This window comes from Gymnoscopelus microlampas (genome assembly GCF_963454915.1).
Source record: "Gymnoscopelus microlampas genome assembly, chromosome: 4".
NCBI classification, from domain to species: Eukaryota; Metazoa; Chordata; class Actinopteri; order Myctophiformes; family Myctophidae; genus Gymnoscopelus; species Gymnoscopelus microlampas.
Genome location: NC_139941.1, coordinates 17,569,354 through 17,596,121, shown reverse-complemented (window position 1 = coordinate 17,596,121; position 26,768 = coordinate 17,569,354). Strand labels below are relative to the sequence as shown.

Here is a 26,768-nt window from a genome sequence, read left to right as displayed (position 1 = left end):
TGGCCTGCACTGTTTATTTATTGTGTGTGTGGGCGGGGGGAGGGAGATGGCTTTAAACGTTTTAATAGTCATTAGGTATGTTTTGGGTAATCTGTTTTTATTTGTCTCACATTTGTTTGTTTTTCATTGTGTGTACATGTTAAATAATGACAATACTTGAATTGAATGGAATGGAATTGAATTTTGACTAAATGATCAGCTCCGTCACAGCCATTTTGTACACACCGCAAGTCCCAAGCCTAAATCATCCCAAACTGTCTGCAAAAACTATTCTTGTGACTGTAGACTGTAGTCAGTGGTAACGGCATTCTTTGGAGAAACACAGAGAGAGATGTGAGAGCATAAATAATGAGGGACCAGACCCAGAGACCTTTGCAGATAAAAGTGATTCATTGAATATGTATGAATATTTGAGTTTACAGGGCAGGAAACTCCACTCAAGCATAAAAGGTGCAATGATGAGTGAGGCTTTTACAGACAGAAATGAACTTCACTGCTATGCATGCATCATACAGACAGTGGTGGACAAAGTACTCACATTCTTTATTTATTTATTTAACCCATTAAGACCTGATGCAGATTCTACAAAAGTCTTCTAAATCCTAAGTTTTCTGAAAAACTATTGTTGCTATATCAGTGGTGCTTCAACTTTTTGATGTCAAGGACCCCCAAAATTATATGTATTTGGCCGCGGACCCCGATCTGAAAATGTTCTGTTCCAGGGACCCCAAGAAGCAAACATTTGAGTAAAACATTTTCGCTTTAAAAATATTCATATTCAAAGATTTGCACAAATGTTCAGATCTACAAGCTCATAGCGCTCATGAGCTTGTATATCTGCCATTTTTTAATAGCCAATCAACGTGCTATTTTATAGCTGAAATCTAAAATGAGAGATGCTTTCCCGGTTTTAATGGGTTAAAGGACCACTCCAGCCATTTTCAACCTATCTTCATATAATTGGTCCTCACTAATGTTGATTAGTGACCCCACTGGTTCTCAAAGTGGGGTCAGGGGACCCCCAGGGGTACTTGAAGGGGTTCCAGGGGGTCCCCAGCAAAATGTCTTAATATAGCATCACAATCATTTTAACCGCTTTAACCATATTTTATTGATTGAATACTTTATTAGACAAGAGTGTAAACAGCAACGGAAGTACAGTAAGACACTTGAGCTAAAAGGATATACACAAAAAAAGCCCAGGGGACTCACTGTGGGCACGGCCCCTATAATGTTGTGACCCACCCTGCTGTCCAGAGACTTACGTTCTGAAGCGGGGAGCTCTGTGTTCTGTGCTCCCCCTGCTGGAGGCTCTGCGCGATGACGATGATCACTGGCCCCCCAGAGGCCTGCTGGGGTGGCGGTCCCCCCCATCCCACCACGGGACGTGGCGATGTCCTCCTCCTCGCTGCCTGCTGGGCACAGGGAGGACAGGCTGCTGCTGGCCAGGACAGAGGAAGAGGCTCCACCGCTCAGGATGGAGGAGGTGGACCTCCGCAGCATGTTGTAGATGCGATCGGATGAGGAGCCTCCCGGTGGAGGCCTCGGACCTGTCCTTCGAGGCTAGAAGGAGATAAGAGGAGATAGAGGCTGGTATGGTAATAGATTAGGGGTGCAGCCGTCAACCCATTAAGACCTGAAGCCGATTCTTAAAAGTTTTTTGAAAAAAATGTAAAAGAAATGTTTTCAAGATTTTTCTAAAATAGCCAAAGAAATCTAAAGTCACACAGATGCGTTCCAGGTCTTAATGGGTTAATTGAACTCATCCATTTAACCTGTGAAACCCGCGATTCTTAGAGAACTGGACTTGAGTTACGACTGAAATTCCCGCCGATGCCAAATCTCTTCGTAAAAAAATAGACGATCTACAAGCTCACAACGCATCACGTTGTGACGCGTTATGAGCTTGTAGATCCGCATTTTCTTTTTACCTCAGAATGTTTCCCCGCAGAATATGGATGCTGGGGTTCAAGTGGTTAATCTAATTGCTAATCGCTAATTGATTTTAATAAAGATAAACTAATTCATTCTAAATCGTTTTAAATTGCAAACATAGTTAATCGACAAGCTAACAATGCTTCACGTGTGGCGCTGTTTTACGACGATGTATAAAATACGGCTTAAGTGGACTAAACGGTTATAAAAAAAAATCTACTAAATGTTCTTTCACATTGATTGTGGATGAAATTAAAAAAAGAAAGCACATTTTATAAAAATGATTTGATTTATTGTAATTGATAGAATAGAGTTAATCAATAGCTGAAGCCCTACTGTACTGTACCGTGCATGGGTGCAGACTGAAAATATGCTGGCTGCGGTATGCAATTGCCTACACTGCCCTCTAGTGTCTCACAGGCACCATTACCTCAATGCGCCACCGTGTTCAGAGAGACTTGAAGTGGTCACATGAACCCAGAACACACACACACATCGCCCATGTAAGGTTTGTGTTGTTAAAATGTTTCAAGAACATTCCACATCAGGACGACGGTACACAGGACCGATGCTGCAGGCTCGGTCTCGGAGATCATTTGTCCCCACAAGTACTGTATACGACTTCTAAACAAACAGGCCCTATCTCAGTTCTGCCCATAAAATGTGTGATGTTGTATGTGATGCCTCTCAAACTATGACTGCATGGTAGCCTATTCTAGTTGTGTAGTATTGTCAATGTATTTGTATATGTATGTATAATGTGTGTTGTGATTTTTGTGTCCTGATGGCTGCTTGGCACAGAATACACTTGAACTTGTAGATCAGATATTTTGAAATAGCCTTGTGTGTGTGCTCATGAGGCCTTGTTGCTTCTTTTGGGCTTGTTTTCATGAACCTGACCGTTTGTTTCTCTCTCACAATCTGGCAACACTGCTGCATGCATGCACGCAAGTTTCTCAAAATTGCACATAAAAGGGGCATTTCACATTATGTTTATGTAATCATTTGGTGTGTGATTACTAGGTCCTTGTAAACGAGTCCCAGTGGGACAGTAATTTCAAGCTTTTACAATGTTTTTTCCTATTCTATCAGTGCACAGCAATCATTTTCTTTTGAAAGTGGTTATGCAATGGTTACCGGAAAGGGAGGCCATTCTGGAATACAGAGAAGCAGCATTACACAAACATTACATTATGAGCAAAGGCCTCTATTGTGAAGGAGCCAAACCGCACAACACTTTACCGCGCACAGCTCTCCTAATGTCCTCTACTGCCACACGCCGCCATCTCCCAAGACACATGGGTGTGTGTGTGTGTGTGTGTGTGTGTGTGTGTGTGTGTGTGTGTGTGGTGGTGTGAGTCATGCGGGCGTAACGTCTGACTTTGAGGCTTTGAGAAAGAGAGAGTGTGTGTGTATGTGTGCTTGCCAGTGTGCTTGGGCGCTGTGCTGCTGGATGTGTGTCCTCCTGTCTGCTCAGCGAGGCAGGTAAAGGACATTAAGAGATAAGTTGTGGACAAACAGTGACCTCAGCAACAGCCAGCTGCAGCTGGTTGGCTTGCAGGCAGAGAGAGAGAGAGAGCGAGAGGGGGTGGGAGTTAAAACCTAAAGAGACACTGATACCTGGGGCGCGCAAACAAAGCGCTCCCATCTGCTCTGGATGGCTCTCTCTCTGTTGAACGTTTTTAGCGTTGTCCTGCCTCGACCGGGGTCCCTGTAGGACGGGGGGAAAGACAAACAAGAAAAACAACGAACAAACAAAAAGGAAACGACCACCAAGCTCTCATCAAAATGTGTCCAACTTTTTTCGAAGATTGGCTATTTTCGAATGAATAATCTAAATGTACAAAGTAACGTGTAACTTAAGTTTTTAAATAACTGCAGTGCAGTAAAAAGTACAATAATTGCGTCTAGGGAGTGGAGGATCGAAAAATGGAAATACTCAACTAAAGTAAAATATCTCAGAATTGTACTTAAGGTGCAGTAAGTGATATTTGTTTTGGTAAAATAAGTGTTAACAAGCTCTATATTCTGAAAGTAATCATTGCTATAGAGTATTTCTTCAGTAACAGGGGTCTCTCTGTTTCTCCTGCTCTTTAGTAAACACAAAATGCATTTTCAGATTGATACCAATTTTATCCAATCAGGAGAGAGAACTCGTATAATACAGGATAAACAAGTGAAATTGGAAGTGATGACACATACGAAGTGAGCAGACAAAATTGGAATTGGAACACTGAAATTGAAGCTGATAAATGGGTACTCTCTCCTGAAATTGTCATTCCCACCTGAAAAGGTCATTTCTGTTTACGAAAGAGCTCGATAGATTGCGAGACCCCGTTTACTCAACAAACAAACAAACCTTTCCCACAAAAATCGTTTTGTTTCAACCAGAAAATATCACTTTACAGTTTTACATCTGCTATTTTTGAAAAATATAGAAAATGTTAGGAAAACTTTGAATAATTTAGATTTTTTCTTTTTTTTTACAAACATTTTCTCTTTTTGGGGTCTCTGGCACATCATTTCAGATGGGGGTCCGCAGCCAAATACGTATCAATTTGGGGGGTCCTTGACATGAAGAAGTTTGAGAACCACTGCTTTAAGCACAGTACTTGAGTAAACATATTTTTCACCACTTCTGGCAGTGACAAGTGAGAGAAGAGAATGGCCACAGCATGAACAATGTCTTCATCAGGGCTGGGCTCATTAACACTAGCCTCCCGACCCCAACACATCAGGAACTTATAGCCACATTTTGACTTCCTGGTGGCGGGGCCAGAGTTTTCTTTGTGAGCCGTTTCAGAAGTCATGGCGGCAGAGAGTATGCGGTGATGATGGGTGGAGGTTCAAAGGGGCCGGAGGGCAGCCAGCCGCTGACTCTGCTACATGAAATATGAAAGTCTATCAGCCCTGTGGGAGGGGGGATGGGGGTGGGATTACATTCTCCATTTTCATCCCCTCCGGGTTTCAGCTCCCCTGATATTGACCCCCCACAGGGAGTGGAGAGAGAGAGAGAGAGAGAGAGAGAGCAGCAGATGTAAAGTGCTAACATCCGCATGCACCCGACAGCTCTGGTTTTACCTGGCAGTAGCAAGGACTGTCACGATCCTGAAATTTCACTTAACGATTTACTTGTCATACAAATAATTGCGTTTTAATTAGTTAGCTTTAATCTTCTTCACTAATAGGTTCTGCCTGTTTGTCTTTACTCTCTCCCTCTCTCTCTCTCTCTCTCTCTCTCTCTCTCTCTCTCTGTCGTTGATTGAGTGATCTCTAGCCGTCACTCTCGTTATCTCCGTCTCTCTGCAAGGCCTAGATAAGGATAAAGGAGACAGAGAGACCGGTTACTGTAATGACTTTAATGCACAACAACTCCTTCAAGTGGCAGGAGAGACGTGAGGGCAGGGGGAGCAAGGATTAAGCCATTAAAGGGATATTTCACTTTCAAAAAAACTTTTGGTCATTGTATCGTCTACTCAGTGAGCCCCCCAGACAGCTCGATTCAGTATTTAGATATTTGATATTCAATTTATCAGACACGCCCCCTTCCTATACAAACCCATTGTAACTTCAAACTCCATTTTAACCATGTTAGATTCATCAAAAACACCCGTCCTTGGTTCTGGTGACTCATACCGCCACCCTAATATGCGAGGGGGGTGTGTTTTTTCAATTACTTGTTTCATTTTTTTTTTATATTTCTTTTGGAAAATGAAAAAAATAAAATTCAATAAAAAAATATTGTATTTTCAAATATCTAAATACTGAATCGAGCAACTTAGAAACTCTCTGGGGGGCTCACAAAGGCCTGAGTAGACGACAAAAATACCAAACGTTTTTTTGAAAGTGAAATATCCCTTTAAGTTTAAAAAGGCGCTCAGCCACTCGCTTAATATGGCTCCTGGTAGAATATCCCGCAATAATTCCACACCACCATGGCGTGTACATTCTTGAAGTAGTGATGAAAGAGGAATGGCAGAGATGGCGAGGGGGCGAGGAGGGAGAAGGAGAATAAATGTGATTTGGCCGTGTTTCTAAAGAGATCCTGCGTAGGGAGTTGCGTGCGGTCCTTACGAAGGCTCCGGTAAGAAGGCTTACGCGTGTTTGCCGAAAGAGCACGTGAGCGCCTCTCTCCACACAGGCTACGCAGTACCTAAGCATGCACTTAACTGGTCGGAGCTGTCCTATCAATCGATGCCTGACTGTTCCACGGAACTTCCTTATTAGGTTATGCCCGCAAATGAAGTTTGGCAGTAACAAGTGGGATTGTACTCGGCCCATCAACAAAATAACGCTGAGAATAAACAAGCTTTAAAAGGATCCCTGGCTAATACGCCTTATATGCCTTAATACGTTATAATTGCCCTCTATGACTCAATTTAATATTAAAAACACCTTCAATATTTCAAATAGTTCATCTTTTACTCAAGCGGGACAATGCCCGTCGCAAGTTGATGATGTCATTTGTCCATATGTGGTCCAGCCCTATGGAATTTATGGAATTTATGTGCAAATAAAAAATGATGTGAGCAATCGCCGATTTAATATGTACTGGTCTATCTATCTATCTATCTATCTATCTATCTATCTATCTATCTATCTATCTATCTGCCTATCTGTCTATCTGTATATATATATATATGTAAACATGGCGAGCACAAGAGCTACTGTCACTGTGTGTGGGGAGTGGGGACTTTCATCATGACGTTTACATATAAAAACTTAAAAATTAAGCTCAGCATCATCCATCTAACTTTAGTTAACTTGACATAATGCTTAATATTTTTATATGATGATCGGATCATCCGTGAGAGTATGATCCGATACTCTCACGGATATTCTACTCCTGCAATAATTCCACACCGCCACGGCGTGTACATGCTGAATTAGTGATGGGAGAGGGATGGGAGGGACGGCGAGGGGGGCGCGGAGGGAGACGGGGAATAAATGTCATTGTGTTACAACCTCCTGCGGCTCCTCGCTCAGCTTTCAAATTCAATTTCCCCCCAGAAGGTCTTCAAGCTTTATGGGCCCAAATGATCTGAGAGAGGTATTACAGCACGGAAAGACAACAGGAGGAAGTCATGAAATATCACTACAAGGTTAGAGCGCCGCCGGGCCTGTCCGTCGGGGGCTGCGGATCGCAGACATCAATCCATGGCCCGATGCTGTTTTTACGATAAGGTAAGTTATGATTTTGATAATGGCTGGAGCGAGCCTGGTGCCGCCTCTGCCTCGAGGCCGGCCCGCCTACCTACCCCTCCTGTCAACGAAGGCTGCGCGATGATGAACGGGCTGCAATAGAGGGCCTGTGGTCGAAAGTAACTAACTGCATTTGCTCAAGTACTGTACATTTACATTACTTGAGTATTTCCATTTTGTTTTGGATACTTTATACTTCCACACCACTACAGGACATCCAGTACGTCCAGTGGTGTAAAGTAACTAAGTACATTTACTTAAGTAGTGTACTTGTACAATTATGAGGTATTTGTACTTTACTCGAGTATTTCCAATTTCCAATACTTTTACTACTCCACTACATCTCGGATCCAAATATTGTACTTTTACTACATTGAATTGAAAACTTTAGTTCCCAAGGCTAATACTTACCTTTCCCTGGAGAAAATGAGTTTTTCCCTTCTGAACACATTGTCCTTGTCCCGTGTCATACTTACATGATTCAGCCATAAGAAATATGTAATGAAAATAGACGTTCATGCTATACGTTCAGTGAGATTTTATAAAACGTCCCAACATTTGTGTGCTCTACAGATGATTACAGAATCAAGGCCAGGTGCAGACTCACAAAAATGTTTTTTTTGCAATTCAAAAAGCTGAATACGTATTTTGTGAGTGTGGACGGTTCCTTAAATATCAACATATCAGTATAGTTATCTAAACAAATGTAATTTTGGCGGAACAAATTACAGGTTCCAGACTTACTTGTAGTCCCAGCAGGAGGAGAAGGGGGTAAAAATTACAGATTCCAGACTTACTTGTAGTCCCAGCAGGAGATTGGGTAAAAACTACAGGTTCCAGACTTACTTGTAGTCCCAGCAGGAGATTGGGTAAAAACTACAGGTTCCAGACTTACTTGTAGTCCCAGCAGGAGATTGGGTAAAAACTACAGGTTCCAGACTTACTTGTAGTCCCAGCAGGAGATTGGGTAAAAACTAAAGGTTCCAGACTTACTTGTAGTCCCAGCAGGAGGAGATGGGGCCGGCCCTGCCAGAGCGCTCCAGAGTCAGGGCCTCCAGGAGCCAGTTCAGACAGCACAGCTGGCGATAGACAGCCTCCCTGCAACATCACACATAAGTGGGGTGCAACGGTTAATTGAACTAATAAAATAAAATAATTGATTAATAATCAATTTCATTATAGGCGAAAAGTTTTTAAACATTTAGTCAAAAATAGATTGTTTTTTAAACTATCACAACGCATGGCGATGCGACGCATTGTGCGCTTGTATATCGACTATTTTCCCTATTTTCTCACAACACCGTTGTCCAACAAAGTTTTTTTTTTTCATGAGCGCAACTCATCCCACAAATGTTCATCCCACAAATGCATGTTCCTTACAAATGGGTCACTGTTTAAAAGTCAATTAAACAGCCTTTCCAACGGTATAAAAGTAATTGCCAAGAAACATGGGTTACAACAGAGAAATAGTCTATCAAACACAATCTATAGTTGCAGCTAGGGTTGGGATCCTTTAGGATTTTAACGATTCTGGTTCCTTACCTTGCGGGTCCATTTGGTTCCATTTGTACACTCTCAGAGTTATGATGGTATTGTAATTGTATAGCAGACGTGAAGTCCACATATCAGCTCTAACAGTGTGATAAACCGTCTCCAGAAACTGTTCCAAATGTGTGGGAACCGATTCCGGTTCCTCAATGTTGGATTCGGTCCCCCCGGTTTCCAAGGATCCCAACCCTAGTTGCAGTCCTACATGTAAGCACTGAAATCAGTGACATCATCACATTTATGATTTGGCTAACACAACTTACGGTATATCGTCTCTTGTCGGGTGGAAACCTCATATGTTCAAAATTGTTACTTTTCAGGATTCAAATTCAAAAATAGAAAAAGTAGCAGATCTAGAAGCTCAAAACGAGTCGATTCGCGCCCCGTTTCGAGCATGTGGATCTGCTACTTTTGATGCTTTTGTGTGTCTCTGTTGTATGATCAAGTAGGGCGTTAATTTATGGGGGAAAAAAACACAAAAAGTTCAAATATGGAGATAAGAGGTTTCTGCCTGGTTGGCACCACTCAAAAGACAGAAGCCTTTTTATAGTGTGGTACGTGGGGGCCGAGCCGACGGCCGTATTGTATGTGTGTCTGTGTGTCTTTGATCAAATCGACGGCAAAACAAAAAGAAGAAGAAAGTTGTTTGTGTGAAGACACGCTACGTATTTGGTATTGTCAGATACACCTGCTGTGCTGACAAGGAAGACTCATCAGGGAAAACTTTCCTCGAGACACCTTTCCAGAAAGGTTAAGTTCTGTTCACGCTGCTTTCAGGAGACTCTAGTGAAAGAATCCCAAAATGAAAGCTGTTGTCAGACACATCACATTAAAAATTCTACAATCTGCCAATTTGTTCTGGCTGCCGGGAAACAACAAGGCATCCATCCGTCTGACGTAAAGCACATGCGTGAACAAAGACAGACGTGCGGAGGGTGACGGAGAGGAGAGGTGAACCGACTCCTCCGTTTCAAAACCCTTTTTTATATCGAGGCGCGAGGACTCCTCCATATCAAAGCCTTTTAGATGTCGTCTCGTCATCTTTAATCACGTCAAAGGGTTTTCAAAAGCGAACCCGATCCTCATTCTGGGCTGGGCAGGGCAGTGATGGAAAAAGTACTTTTTTTTTACTTAAGTAAAAGTAGCAATACCACAATGTAGAAATACTCTGTTGCAAGTGAAATTCCTGTGTTCACAATCTTACTTGAGTGTAGGTAAAAAAGTATTGGCAGCAAGATATACTTAAAGAACCAAAGGTTTTTCAAAAGTTTTCAAAATTTGGCAAAATCTTTTTGAAAAAAGCAGATCTACAAGCGGACCACGTCATCACACTCATGTCACTATGACTCAGCCATAACCATATAAGGAGTTCCCAATGCAGTGTATAAATATGGATATGGATAGTGTTGTCTAACCTCAATGTGTCGTCATGGCATCAGGCGCAAACAAATCAGTCAGCTCCATATATGGGCAACAGGAGGCATGCCCATATGGGCATATACTGATGACATCAGGGATCTCCATATGGGCATAAAAGCGACACGGACAAACACATACAGATATCTCCATATTTGGGCATATCAGTCGGATCAGCGATGCGGCGTAGGTACATTATGATGTGCTAATTAATTTGAGCAACTGGTCAAATCACCTTTCGCCTCATAATGAGTCTGACACCTTCTTCAACACACATTCTTTTGTTCTCATGTATATGGATGTCTGTTGAAGGGAAAAACGGGGGTGTGTAGTGACAACTTCTTTTCAGGGGCAAAACAGTGCATTTTAAGGGCAGAAAAGGGAGGGAAAAAAATGCATTTTCAGGGCACTTTCAGGGAAAGAACAGTAACGTGTGAAGTTTTGAAGTGGCACATCTGTATGAGGGCCACAAGTAACTAAGGTTTTCAAATAATCGAAGTGAAGTAAAAAAGTATAACATTTGTAAATATACTTAGTTACATTTCACCAGTGGAAATAACAATGCATTCTGTCTGACGTAATGTAAGCACATGCATGAACACAGCCAGACAGAGGAGGCTGACAGAGAGACTCCTCCATATCAAAACCTTTTTCATATCGTCTCATCATCTCTAATCATGTCAAAATGTTCTCACAAACAAACCCAGAATTCACTTTGAACAAAAGGGGCAATCTTGTTAAGTCCAAAAATCTAACTTTTTTTCTTTTGTGTGAAGAATTTTGTTCCAATGGATCTGTTATAATAATTATAGTTATTATTTAGTCACAAGCTCTTGTTAATATTTTTCATTGGGTCAATATTTATAAAACTCACAGTGAGGACCCACTTTCACTTAAATAAATAAAAAGTCAACAAAATCTCATTGCTGCTGTGACTCTCACTTGTGTGAGATTTGCCTCAGGCTCTGTTCTAACTTACTGTAGGTGAACTGACATACTATAGGTATGCAGCTGCACAGCTAAAGGCTGTTCTATGGTTATGGAGCAGCCATTCCCAACCTGTGGGCCGTGAGGGTGTTGCAAGTGGGCCACCAAATTATTGGCAAAACACTACCACTAAAGGTCATTACACACCGGCGATTATGCGAATATACGCAAAATTCGGATGTGGTCTGAATAAATAAAAGACGCTTTTTCGCTCCGCAAAACTCATGTGGAACCTTGCATTGACTTTATAAGGTTTTTAAAAAAAAACATATTATTCGCATGAAAAAAATCACCCCCGGTGTGTAAGGACCTTTAGATTTTCAAGATAATGTAACATTAATATAAAGAAAAAAGTGTAAAAAGAACACAAAAAACCTTTCTTTAAAACCTTGGAAAAAGGTTCATTGTGACACCAATAAATAGGAACTTAAAGTATACTTTATGTTAGTTCCATTGATCCAAGCCAGAACACAATTCATATAATGATTGATTATTCAATTAAACATGCTCTGGAAATGCACACGGCACACCTTCGAGATTTTTAAGTGGGCAAAAGTTGGGAACCACTGCTATCTGTAGCATGATGTTCAATGCTACAGAAGGTTATGCAGAAGGCTAATGGAGGTTTGACTGCAACGCAGCTGTACAGCATTTCACACACCACTTTCACCGTCCTAGAGTATGTAACAACAATTCTACAAATGGTTTCAGAGCTTTTACCCATTCACACACACAGTCACACACCGACGGCAGAAGAAACCATGCAAGGCAGGCACAAACCTGCTCATCGGGAGCAGTCAGGGGTTCAGTGTCTTGCTCAGGGACACTTCCGACACAAACCCAGGGGAGCCAGTGATCAAACCGGGAACCTTCCAAATGGACGAATCCCAAGAGGCCGCTCTACCTCTTAAGCCACTGCCGCCCCTACAACACAGCACGTTCCATGACTAAAAGCAGCAAAACCCATGTACGTCTTTTCTTGCACACCTCCTCCAAAAAATGTTCAATCAAATCCAGTATGAGTACTGCGTTTTTTTTCGGATGCGTTAAAAACTACAACAGCCTTAAAGGGGCATGAAACCCAGATTGATTTTGAAGTTTATTTTCCAGTTCAGGTTAAAAACTATAGCAGATTAAAAACAGCAACACTGCAGCACCAAACTAATTAATAATGAGTGTGTTAGATTTTCATAGGTGTGTCCAGAGCCAAGGGCAGGCCCATGTGCAAGCAATATAGACAGTCTTGACACCCCTATAATCCAACACACCCATTATTAATTTGATTAGCTGCAGCTGTGTTGATTACATCACTGTGTACTATAAGGTCAGTATTATGCAGCCTGTTTTACCCATATGTAGTTTTTAACCTGAATTTGAAAACAAGCTCAGCCTAGGGTTTCATGCCACTTTAATACTTAATTTAAACTTTGTTGTACAACGCGTCACAAGTACACATCAGGCTTAACGGGGTGGAAACTCACGTTGGTGCCTCGTTCACCAGAGGGGAGGTCAGAGAGCGATGGACGGGGGTGAACGGTCTCACCAATTGGGCCGTCTTCCTGCGAGGCTGGGCAAAAGTGCCACACGACTGGCTAGTTCCAGCTGTGAGGGGACACCTGACACAGTGACACAAAGAGTGGCTGTTACATGACAGCACAATGCTGTTATGCCTTTAGTTTCCTATAGTTCTTATATGTAGCATAAGAAAGGTGATAGGTGGTATATATAACTTCATATTTTCTTTGATCAAGGGCTGAGCGATTACCCGAAAATCTATAGAATATATAAATATGTATAAAATATATATTTATAGAATATTAAGAGGACTGACCGTGGTTAGCTACTGGGACGTAAGTCAGGGCTTGATCAACCCTGGCTGTGTACCTTGGGCGAGGGTGTACGTTGTTGCGAGACCCGGAACACCCAATGACCCCAGGCTAGAACACTGATGATACGTCCCAAGTGCATCCATGTGATGTTTTCTTTATGGATAGGTAATATTTATAACTTCATGGTTTCTTTGATCAAGGGCTGAGCGATTACCCGAAAATATATCGAAACCGACATTTAGAACCAATAACCGACTTTATCTTGCTCATATAGGATCGAATACTCAATTTGCTTATATATTTCTAAATAATATTTCTTATATATCAACGAATCGACACGCATTAAATGGATTTTTCATAATCCGACTAAATCGATAAGTCTGATTAACCACTTGACCCTGTATTATACGTCAGCTATTTTTTTAAATACTTGTTCATTTATTTATTTGAAGTCATACTTTGGTCTCTATCTCAAACTGGCGAACGGCGCCCGAGTCTGCTGGGATGTGTGACGCTGGCTCACCAGTGTCACCATGTCTGCTTCTTTGGGCGACTTTGGGCTTGTTTTTCTGTAAAGTCGCTTGTAAATTCTTGTTAGTTGCGTTTTTTTTTTGTGCTTTTTTCTAAAGTGTAGTTGCTTATTTGGGCTTGCTTCCACATTTTGGGACTGAAATTATAATTTGTGCCAGTGACCCCCGTACCAGATTTGTGTTGTTAAAATGTTTCAAAGATATTCCACATTTTGTGTTTAAGATATTTTAGAAAATAGCAGATCTACAAGCTCACAACGCGTCGTGAGCTTGAAGATCGTTTTTCATAGACCTGGTTGCTTATTTCTCTCGCAACATCTGGCAACACTGTGGCTCACCCGTCTGAGTCGCTGTCGGAGGAGTCAGAGGAGACGCGGGGAGGCCGGGGCGGCGCTCTCAGCTGCTCCCCTCTCCTCCTGCGCTGCCTCGCCTCTTCTTCCTCCTTCTCCTCTTCCTCTTTCTGCAGAAGGTGGAAGTAACCTCGGCCCTGTTTGACCGCTGACGCCAAACGCCTGGGCAATAAGCACAAAGCACACAGTCACAAATTAGGGGTGTGCCGATATATCGTCCCACGATATATCGCGATACGTTTTCGTGACAATATGTATCGTTTTGGGAAAAATAAATATCTTTTTTTTTATTTTATTTTTTACAATCATTATAATCAGGCATGCAAACAGCCCCGAGGTGAAAAGGGTGACAACATGTTGTTGTTTTTTCGGGTCAGGTGTGTGTCACACTATTGCCCTATTTGGATTGAAAACGGCTATTGTAGCTGAAAAGCTACAAGTTTGCATGTCTGAATAATGCAAAAACAGAATTATTTGTTTGCATTTACTTTTTCCCCATATATTTTCATAATAAAAAAAGTGCGTATCATATCGTATCGATATCGTATCGAAGTTGTGAGACAAATATCGTATCGTATCGTTTGGTGAAATTAGTGTATCGGCACACCCCTATCACAAATACATCACCGCTGTTAACCACTTGAACGCTAGCGTACCTATTCGGGGGGGGAACATTTGCAGAAAATAGCAGATCCACAAGCTCACAAAACGCGTTGCCAGATTTGGTGTCGAGTGAAAACAGCGAGGACCAAGTACAGAGCCGACCAGGGCATTAATTTATGAAAAAACAGGGGTATTAGGTATTTAAAAAGGGCTCCACGAACCAAAACACTGACTTCATCAGTGTGCCCTGGAGCATCTGTTGTAACTGTCAATGCCTGTGTTATTCAGCCATTTAAGATCACTGGTGGCTTGTCTGGTGGCCTACAACACATCTCTGGGGACACGGACATGAAACAGCACAAGCCGCCTCTCTCTCTCTCTGAATGTCAACACCATCGCTCAACTCCAGGCCTTGTTTCGCCTCGCGTCACCGCTGACGGATAGGCGTCCGTGGACGTGTTGCTGCCGCCATTTGATTGGCTATTATGGTTTAATTAGGAAACGTAATTGAATTAGTTTACCTGTCATGTCGCAGCGGCTTGCGTAACACCCCGCTGGCTACGCGAATCATGATGTACATAACAGTGGTGGTAAGTAACTATGTACATTTACTCAAGTGCTGTACTCTACTACAATTTTGAGTTACTTGTAGTTTACTAGAGTATTTCAATTTTTGATACTTTATACTACTACTCCAGTCTGAGACGAATATTGTCCTTTTTACTCCACTACAGTGATTTGACAGCTGTATTTTGTTCACCACAGGTACATAGGAGGTGGTTTAAAGCTGTACATTACAAGTGCAGTCATGGGAATGGATGTGTCGCCACAGGGCGGCAGTGATGGCTGATATGAGAGGAGGCACACTGAATAAGATATGCAACAAAGCAGTGGTGGATGAAGAACTCAAATGTGTAACTTAAGTAATAGTAGCAATACCACAATATTAAAAAAAAGTCCTGTATTGCATTACATGAGTAAATGGACAGAAGTATTGTAATCAAAATATACTTACAATTCCATAGTAAAAACCTGTCAATATAATTCTAAATTAGCTGATCTACAAGCTCTGTGAGCTATATATAAGTTAAAGGAGTAGTTAACCCAAAAATGTACTAATTTTCTATCAATTACACACCCCATGAAGCCTTGAATTCATGGAGGTTTTTACCAGTTTGCTCGCTAAAGCAGTTACCAGCTTGCTTGCTTGCTTGCTAAAGCAGCTGGTCTATGAACACCCTGTGGAATGTCGTGTTTCCTTCCAAAATAGGGGCATGCCCATCATTTCATCTTTATACCCCAGCAGGGAAAAGGGGCGTGGCTTTAAACAACGCTAAAAAAGGCCAACTACATTCCTTAGGGTGTTCATAGACCAGGATGCCATATAAATTAACTACAGATTTTAACATTGAAAAATAGAAATTCATAGATGAATAAGAATTAAATGTGTTATGTCTCTGAAACAGTGTTCAAAGGAGTTGCATAATTATGTCATTTAAAACTGCAGTTTTTATTACAAACCTAGTAAGGGGTTTAGCTTGCCGCAAGCTGGTTTTGTTTTTGTCGCATTCCTAAGCCAATAATTTGATGACCGAGTCATTGGTCAATAGAAGACTCAGTAGAGTCTACGACTCTACGGAGAAGACTCAAAGAGTCTCCTAAGGAATGCAACGAAAACTACAAAAAATCTCCATGAATTCAAGGCTTCATGGGGTGCGCAATTAATAGAAAATACGTCATTTTTTGGGTGGTTTATGTGGAAAATAATGTCTTCAGCAAAACCACCATCACATATTAAATCACTTAGGCTTAATAATCCCCTCATGAGGACTGAGACTGATACTGATGCTTTTAACTATATTACTGAAATGTTCACATTGAAAGGACCATACAAAGCATCACATTTGAAAACATTTGAAAACAGCAAAAAGTTAATCTAAGTAAGGAACCTGTAGTTAAGCTTATTTTAAAGGCTTTAAGTGGATTGTGTATGTTTTGTAACAATAATATAAATCTGCAAAGTAACTAGTAACTACAGCTATCACATAATTGTAGTGCAGTAAATAGTACAATGTTTGCCTCTGAGATGTAGTGGAATAGAAGTACAATCTAACAGTATAGAAAAATGGAACGCAAATACACTCAAGATTGCACAGCACAGTACTTGAGTAAATGTACTAAGTTACTTGCCGTGCAACAGAGGCACGGCAGACTGGCGTTCTCTCCAATCGCTACCAAGTCGATGCCTCACCTACCTACCGACTCTGCCTTTGGTTGCCTGGCAACAAGCTGCCACCCAAGGGCCCTGCTGCTGATGCGATCTGTTAAAAAACTACAGTACTGTCATCCTTTCAAGTGGGCGAAAATAACGGTTTTAATTTCTCACATCAATATTTAACCATACTGATTAAGCCTTCACTCCAAGCAATGTCATCTTTAATATCATCGTAGCCAGGCAGAAACCTCTTATCTCCATATTTCAACTTTTCATGTTTCTTTTTTTTCGTAAATGAATGCCCTACTTCATTTGATTGATTGATTGGTTGATTGATTGATTGAATACAGCACGAGGTACAGTCAGACATTTAGGCTACAGTCAGACATTTAGGCTACCCTATATGTACAAAAGAGTAAAAGGGAAAAAAGAAAAGAAAAAATGTCATCATACAAGAGTGTCGCACAAAAGCAGTGAAAAAAATAGCCGATGTACAAGCTCACAACACTTTGCAATGCGAGGCATTGTGAGATTGTAGATCGGCTATTTTCACTATTTTAAATCATTTAAAAAATATGAATAATTGCACAGTTTTGGACTTTCCACTCGACAGCAAGGATATGCTTTTTTGGGGGTTATCTTTTTATTTGTGGGCTTGATTACTCAGTCAGTATCAGTAGTAAATCAGAACGATACGTTTATTATCACGGGTGATTTCATTGAAAGGCCACCGTGCTTCACTTTGGAAGCGTACTTTTTTACTCCACTACACTTATTCGAAAACTTAAGTTACTTGTTACTTCGCAGATTTAGATTATTAATATAAAACATACATTAACCAATTAAGCTCAATGTGTCGCAACGCGTTTGTGAGCTTATAAAAAATCTTTCAATACAGGCCGTTTTTATTGTAACTGTATTTCTGATAGTACTTCTTCCACCAGTTTCTCTTATGTCTCTCTCTCTCTCTCTCTCTCCCCTCCTCTCTCTCTCTCTTTCTCTCTCTCTCTCTTATCACAATGGACATAATGGTTCAGTATATCAGGTTTTCTTGTCACTCTCCAACACAATAGGCACTGCTGCTGGCTTCCACAGATATCCATGTACATGCACAGTGCAAGAATCACTCATTACAGCTCTCTTAAGAAATAATAACAAACAACACAATTAGCCATTTAAAAGACTTTAGCAGAACATCTATGTCTCATCTGAGCCAAGGACAGGTTACAGCACTTCCCACACACTCAGCCAACAGTCTCTCCATTAGGGCTGGGCGATGTGACTTAAAATCAATATTATATACGATTATTTCAAACTTTTGCCTCGATTACGATTAATGAACGATTTAAAAACAATATATATATTGTGAAAATGGCCGATCTACAAGCTCACAACGCATCGCATCACAATGCGTTGTGAGCTTGTACATTTCTTCATTTGAATCCTGAAAAGTAACCGTTTTGGAATTTGGACATGAGGTTTCCACCCGACAGAGACGATGCTTCAAATATACTGACAATAATACTAACATTGTCCTCCCCAACACAAGGGTTGAAATGTCTCAATGGTAGAATAGGGAGACCACCTCCAACCACTGCAGATGTGCTAGTTATATTGTAATAAACATACTCGACCACAGTGGTTCTCAACCTGCGGGTCGGGACCCCCAGGGAGGCCCCCACATGACGCTTAACACCCTAACTGCTTCCCGAACGCTGAACTAATAGGGCTTACTGCTATAGTTATAGGATGGGTAATTACAGAGGACACATTTCACGTATGTGCAAATATGACCCAAAAAATTACACTTTATTCTTTGAAATAAGTTGCAGATTAATCTCTCTCTCCCAAGCTGTCGTCCCTGCAGGCCTCAAGATGTCCACCATTGTGCCGGTTTCCCAGCACTCCAAGTTATCATGTCTGAACCAAGGGGCTAGCATCCGTCTTGTAAATTGAAGCTATATAGGAAATGTGACAGTTCATATGAATGGCCTGTAGTCTCGCTGTTTCACCCCTGCTGGTTGCAGAAGGAATTAGGCTCTATTCAAGCGATTGTCATAAATACTATATGCTTCCAGTAGTGGAGCAGATTGCTGAAACGATCTTTCACTTGGTGATACAAGCACCAAATTTGGCACACAAGTGCTTCAGAACCTACTCTCTCAGAAAAGTACGAGATCCACTTGAAAAAACAATATGGCCGCCATTTTTCAAGATGGCCGCCATTCGAAGTGGTTTTAAACAGTGTTTGAACTATATTTTGATTGAATAATCCTGTTTTGATGGTCTATACATCCAAATATATGTTTTTGAGTATGTGAAATCCAATTCTGCATTTACAAAATTTTAATTATTGGATATTATGATGATACAAATGCTGTGCTGTGCTGTGCTGTGCTGTGCTGTGCTGTGCTGTACGGCACTGTAGGCACTGTACGGCACTGTATTATACTGTACTGCACTGTACGGCACTGTACTGTGCTTTACTGGACTGGACTGGACTGTATTATACTGGACTGTACTGTATTGGACTGTACTGTACTGTATTGGACTGTAGTACTGTACTGGACTGTACTGTATTATGCTGGACTGGACTGGACTGGACTGGACTTTGGTCATATGGAACCAAACCGTAACAGTTTGGTTCTTCTTTTAGTCCTCACATTTGCAGGCACACAACTGTGTACACTTAAGCATGAAGTGGTAGCATTTGCATCGTCCTCGGGATTCAGTCTTTTAGACACATTTTGTCAACTGCTCACAAGTCTGAACAATAGGTGGAGGGATTGTCCAGACCTCTCCATCTTTTTGCCAGCCACAGTTGGCAGGGCTTTCAGTTTGCATTTTGCATTTTGCACACTGTTGCCTGACATGCCGTTTTCTTGCCTTTACCATGAAAAGCTGACACAACTGTCTTTCCACTGCCGTGGAAGGACAGCATGCCACTGGATTTCTCTGGGCCAACAATTACTACCATATCATGAATTGGCAATCACCTAATGGACTGACCCTGGCCAAATTATACCCAAATAATTTCTAAGCCTGCACTGACTGCAACAACAAGAATTGTTGCATGCCTTAATCAACACAGACTTCATTTGTTGCTTGGCTGCATGGAGAGCATGTGTGAAGATGCTGGATTCAGCTTCTTCGTGGTTGCAAGGACTTAAGCCTTCAAGGCTGATGAGTTTGTTTGTCTCCCGCGCTGGCACATCCTGTCAATTCAGGTGCGGCTATCTAACTACAATACTACAACAAACTAAACTTGTAGTTGAGATATATACAGGGGCTTATTAATTTGGGACACTAACGTATACTACAGTACAAACTACAATGAGTACACCACTACAACAGTTAGTAAACTACAACTACAGCTAGTACACTACAAGCCGACACTGAACACCATGCTGAGTCTCACAGCAGTGATGTCACCAGTGTGCCCGGGTTGTGCTTTGACATCACTCTTATGTTCTAAAAAATGACAAACCAATAGAGCTTGACCACAGCATTTCAATGACTGATCATGGATGTTTCCCTTCAACTTAATGCAATATCTGTGATCAGACAGCTTCCGAAAATGCTCATTTTGAGTCACGAAATAACCGCCATCTTGAAAACTGGCGGCCATATTGGAATTCAATTGACACTATTGAGTTCTTCCAGTCAGAATATGTTCATTTTGATGTTTGGATCATTAATACATTTGTGTTCATTCAAGTTTTACTTCAAAAAACATTTTTTTGCATTTGATGAGGCGGCCATCTTGAAAACTGGCGGCCATCTTGGATTGTCAGCTGGATGTCGTACTTTTCTTAGATAGTACATCCTGGACATCATTTGTGCCAATTTTGGTGCTTGTATCACCAAGTGAAAGATTCTGATGGAATATTGACTTAATATGCCCCACTACAGTCGCTAGTTTAAAGTCTACTTTCAATCACCATGATATGCGTTTTGGTAAATTATGGTCCCATATATTTCAAAATTAATGATACAGTAGGGTATGTTTCTAGGGTTTCTATAGGTTCTACCGACCTGCCCTCGGTTCAGCAAAATAGGCTTCATTTACGGTCTCTAGAAACCAATGGCGTGACACTGTCCATATTTTTCTTGCGGTCTATGGTCTGAACGACTGGAGACCTGTCTCCCTCATATCAACTGTATGTAAATGCTTTGAGAGTTTGGTGAGGGACTACATCCGTTCCATGCTGCCTGGCCACGCTGGATAAATTATACATTTGCATATCATCAAAACATATCCATCCGACATTCACACTGCCCTCTCTCACCTGGATGTGGGGGACAGATGCATATGAATCCTGTTTGGCATTCAACACAATATTCCCTGCCAAGCTTGACACAAAGCTCAGAGATCTAAGGCCAGCACCTGACCATGTGCAGCTGCAGACTGGGCATCATTAACTAAGGGAATGATCGTGGACATCCACGAGAAAAGGCGCGCCACTCTCAATTGATGGAACGCCAGTGGAGAGTGAGTACCTCTGTGTGCACATCCCTGAGGACCTGACCTTGAGTAGTCTGTAGCAAAGAAGGCGAGGCAGCGCCTACACCACCTTAGACAGCTACTAGAAATTCAAGGTGTCACAGAAAATCCTGAAGTCCTTCTATTCTGCTACCACCTCGGGACCTGCAAGTCCTTAAAGGAGTAGTTCACCGCCAAAAAATGACTTTTTTTTTATCAATTACACACCCAATGCATCCTTGAATGTATGGAGTTGTTTTTTTTTTCTCGCATTCATAAGCCAATAATTTGATGACCGGGTTTTCGGTCTGGCGGTCATCAAATTATTGACTCAAAGCCTAAGTATCCAATAACTATAAAAAAAAAAATCAATGTATCCAGAAATACTCAAGTCAATGTACTTACTAGTTGCGGTCCACCACTGCTCACAACGTTTCGCAATGCGACACGTTGTGAGCTTGTAGATCTGCTATTTTCAAAAGATTTTTATACATTTTGAAAACGTGGGACATTTTGCGTAATGAGTACTTTTACTTTTGGTACTTTAAGAATATTTTAATGACAATAATTTTTAGTCAAGTACAATTTCAATAACAGACGTTTACTTGTAACAGAGTATTTCTACATTGTGGTATTGATATTTTTAATGAAGTAAAAATGTGAGTACTTCTTCCACCACTGCAATAGTGTAAAAATTTCACCCAGTCCGTTTAACACTCTGGGTTTTTTAGTGCAATATGTAGCGAGATGGAGCCACATTAGCATACCAGAGCACAAGTACTCAAAACCCCTCATAGTATGAAGTGCTTGGCTGCACTTGTGGGCAAAATATCTCCAGCCAGCTGCTCGGTAGATAACAAATAATGATGGCAACATGTGCAGGATTTTATGCCTTTTGTTGTTGCTTTTCACCTTTGCATATCAGTCCCACTCTACTTCCAGGGAAAAGGCTTGAATGGCTGACCATAATTTCCACTTGGACATTTCCTCTGTAATCTGATTAATGGGCGTTCTTATAGTTCTACATTCTGAGTCAAATATTGATTGATGACTACAGTTTAGCTTTTACCAGCTTATGGTTCTATGTCAGCCCAACCTCAGCTGGCATTTAGTTAAGCACATGTTTTATCAAACAAAAGATCAACTCCTTGGAATATTCATTTGACTTTTTACTTTTGAAATTTACTCCACATTCTAAAACGCCGACCTGATGTGTACTCCCTACACCAGACCAGATTTACAAGCTAACAATGCGTTGTTAGCTTGTAGATCTGTTCTTTTTGGCAAGCGATACGTATGTGTGTGTTTGTGTGTTTTGCATGGTGGAAGAAGTAGGACTCCAATTTTTTACGTAAGTAAAAGCACAAAAGTATTGCCATCAAAATATACTTACAGTACCAAAGTAAAAGTACAAAAATGTGACAATATTTTGTAAACGTTTTTCAAAAATAGCTGATCTTACAAGCTCGGCTATTTTTTGAATGGCCGAAGTATACAGTACAATAGGGCTTACGCAGTTAATGTATGTTTTGTATTAATCTAAATCTGCAAAGTAACTTGTAAATAAAGCTGTCAAATAATTAGTGGAGTAAAAAGTACAATATTTGCCTCTGAGATGTAGTGTGGAGTCAGTGCCGCTTTAGACTCCACAGGGGCCCTATGCAGGATACGGGACACATACACGCGCCTCGCGATTTCTTTTCGGGTTTCCCACGGATAAAGTTACTTTTTTTGTTACTGTGTCATGTGTCCCCCCGCGATTTCTTTTCGGGTTTCCCGCGGATAAAGTTACTTTTTTTGTTACTTTATTTCGGTTTTAGGGTGACAAGCAGCGCTGCGCAGCCTGCGCTGATGTGAACGCAGTAATGCACGTTATTTTCTGCTGAAGGGAGGGGGCGGAGAGGGGGCCTCTTTGATCGGCGGGTAGGCGGGGCCCCACGCAACCTGCGTAGTGTGCGTGTAGGGAGAAGCGGCCCTGTGTGGAGTAGATGTTTATGGACAAAAAAAAACATGGAAATACTCAAGAAAAGTTAATGTAGGCCCATCTTAGAATTGTACTTAAGTACAGTGCTTGAGTAAATGTACTTAGTTACTTTCCCACCACTGCACATGTGAAATGATTAATAAATATGAAACCACGTGTGTCTTTGTGCATGTGTGTGTGTCTGTGTCTGTGTCTGTGTCTGTGTGTGTGTGTGTGTGTGTGTGTGTGTGTGTGTGTGTGTGTGTCTGTGTTTGTGTGTTTTGCTCTGGCAGAGCGTTAATGCCAAGGTAATTACGCGTGCAGCGTGCGGAAAAACAAGCAAACACTATTTGGGGAAAGGTTATGGTTGGGAGCTAAACTCCTGTAATGAAGCAATAAATCTAGCGAGACGTCAAACATTTTCTCCCATAATGCTGTATGCAAGATGGCGTTTTGAGCCTTCTTTCTTGGTGCCGCGTGTGCTCTGATTGGGTCAACCCGTCGCTTTTGAGCAGAAACCTTGTATCTCCATACATACAACTTTTACGTTTTTTTTTGTTCATGACTGAACGCCCTACTTTGTAGCAGGCATGGAGTAAAGCACAAATAAATGTCAGGACTGAAAATATTTGTTAGGCACACACACACACACACACACACACACACACACACACACACACACACACACACACACACACACACACACACACACACACACACACACACACACACACACACACACACACACACACACACAGTACAATTCTGATGTTTTGGTATTATCATTCAGCAGCAGCAACACAGGAAATACAACACACACACACACAAGCCCTTGCAGAGGCACACAGAACTGATTTAGCTGTTCATAAAAAATATAGTTATATAGCAGGAATGACGTTCAATAGGAGCGGGTGTCGGGTGGCTTAAAAGAGTTTTCGTAACTCCAAGAGCGAGAGGTTCCATTTGTACCCTCTCAGAGTTAAATTAACACTGGTAAATTGGCGCTGGAGGGGTCACTGACTGTGTATATTTTATCTGTTGTAGCCTGTGTGCCAGCAAACACAATAAGCATTTGAGTCAACAAACCGTTCAATTTTAGGGATTGCGATAACAGTACGAGCGGGCAGGTCATGCTCACAACCCGACCAGCAACAGCTGCCGGCCGGGATAGAGAAAAACACGGACGGTCAGTGGCCAAAGATAAAATCGAGAGCTGGATTAAGAAACTCAGGGGGTTCTAAATATGCTTCTTTTTACTTTACAAATGTGTGTACAGAAACATGTCGCTGCATTTATTGATGTTGTTGCGTTCTAGTCCCCCCAGCTGGAATCAAACCCTGTTCTCCAACTCAGTCAGCAGTCTCTGCGTCAGGAAACCTCACGTGGGGGCGAGTCACGACCAAGTTTTTTGCAGCGGCGCTACAATATAATTCATTCATTTTGTTGATAAGATAGGCCTACAAATCAGCAGGAATCACTGCTGTAATTTCATTTTCTAATAAATATTCATATATAAAGCAGCAATGTAAAAAATCACCCATAAAATGGGGTTCTGGTGTGGTACAAAATGTTTGAGAACTCCTGCTTCAGACAAAAGCCAAAAGACATCAGACTCTATGGAATCAAAATGACTGAAATCAGTCGTAGCGACAGAGAACTAATCCATGCGCATGACAGTGTCAAGCAAAAGTAGCAAAAATAGCTGATCTACAAGCTCGAGCATGTAGATATGCTATTTTGGATAAGTGTAGTTCTTGTTGACTAAATAATGACTCTATTGGAATCCCCCAAAAGCCCTGCTCATTCACTGCCAGTGGGGGACACAGCACTTAAGTCAAAGTATAGACTCCTTTTCAAATATTACTAAGTGAAAGTCAAATTTCTAGACTTAAGTGGTTAATTATGTACTTTTTTCCCTTCTTAGAAATGTTCCCTACATTTCTAAGTCTACATTTCTACACTACTCAAATGAAGAAGATTTGTGTTTGAAATGTAGTGGAGTGAACGTCAAGTATCCAAAAAAAGCATTCAACCTATCTTCATATAATTGGTTCGTACCATTTTTGTCTACTCGGTCTGTGTCTCATAGGAGGGCTGTGGACGGTTCATAAACCCGCCTACCAGTGAAATCGTTAGGCAGGTTTATTTTAGATTTTTAAACACAAGCACAATGGCTTCTATTCTAGCAGGCAACATTTCCAAGAATAAAAGCCTGTAGCTTGGATTCCCCATCGATGACGTCACTGTTAGGCGGGTTTCTGAACTGTCCACAGCCCTCCTCTGAGGCACAGACCGAGTAGAAGGAAATGGTACCATATTATCATGAGCATTAGTGAGGACCAATTACATGAAGATAGGTTGAAAATGGGTGAAGTCGTCCTTTACGTACAGTAGCCTACTCAAGAAAATGCCGGGGAAAATCAGCAACTAGCATATTCATTAGGGGGATTGTTTCTTCCCTGCGAAAAAGGCAACCTTTCCCAATAACACCTGTATGAATAATTCAGCACTATGGGCTCTATCAGAGGCTGTCAGAAATGTCATGTGGTTGCAGGCTCTCCTGGCTGCCCCCGAGAGGCTGCTGTCTCTGACGCCTGTGGTGGGGTTATCGGGTCAGACGCGCACACACACACACACACACACACACACACACACTACAGTACACACCACACACACCCACATACATACATACACACACACACAAAGGTTCAAACAGTCATGCACACACACACGCGCACACGTATGCACGCCAGAGCAAATGCCACTGTCAGATCTCAAAACTGGCTGCAGTACACACACACACACACACACACACACACACACACACACACACACACACACACACACACACACACACACACACACACACACACACACACACACACACACACACACACACACACACACACACACACACACACACACTTGTATTACTATACTTGTGAGGACATCAACATTTTAGGAAGGTTTTAGGAATGATTTTTACAAAATAAATGCCATTTTTAACCTTAAAGCTGAAAATAGGCGATCTACAAGATCGCATTGCAATGAACATTTTTATATTTTGGAATACGCTTACAAATATTTTAGCAACACACATTTTGTATAAGGGGTCCCTGGCACAAAATATTTTCAGATGGGGGTCCACAGCTAAATCCATACTAATTTGGCGGTGCATGAAAACGTTTGAGAAGCACTGTGCTAAACAGAAGGAAAAGGAGAGGGAAGGCTCACCTAGCATGGCTTAGATGTTTCCTCAGGGACATGCTGTCTTCTCTTTTAGCGGCCTGGGCAGTGTGGAATGGCACACTCTGGAAGCAAACACACACACGTTCAACACAGTCAAAAAGCACAATCTTCTCTAGGCCTGAAACATTTTTTTCTAAGCCAATATTCTATCGAGTACGTTTTCCATTAATCAAATAATCGAAAGCATGTTTTATTGATAATTTGTAAAAAGAAAATTATATATCAACAAATCTTTTTACATTTATTTATTTTTTCGCTTAAAAATATATATAATATATATATTCAAAGATTTGCACAAATATTCAAGATTTTTCAAAAATAGCAGATCTACAAGCTCATAACTATGAGCTTGTAGATCTGCTATTTTTGAATAGCCAAAGTATAAAATATGTTTTTTTTTAAAAGTGGTTGAAATTATTGTGACGCTATATTACCTCATTTTGCTGGGGACCCCCTGG

At 41.3% G+C, this 26,768-nt stretch overlaps 1 protein-coding gene across 1 annotated transcript in view; it reads right to left on the bottom strand.

The window, feature by feature from the left end:
* The window catches only part of LOC311043982 (coiled-coil domain-containing protein 60-like), a gene marked incomplete at both ends in the record, with an annotated part of 52,995 nt that overhangs the window by 12,851 nt on the left and 13,376 nt on the right, over positions 1-26,768 (bottom strand). The window contains 6 exons of the mRNA XM_084055405.1: positions 1,266-1,563; positions 3,556-3,646; positions 8,131-8,235; positions 12,570-12,704; positions 13,786-13,959; positions 26,296-26,372. Coding sequence (XP_083911531.1) covers positions 1,266-1,563; positions 3,556-3,646; positions 8,131-8,235; positions 12,570-12,704; positions 13,786-13,959; positions 26,296-26,372 — 880 coding nt within the window. The remainder of the gene's footprint in view (positions 1-1,265; positions 1,564-3,555; positions 3,647-8,130; positions 8,236-12,569; positions 12,705-13,785; positions 13,960-26,295; positions 26,373-26,768) is intronic.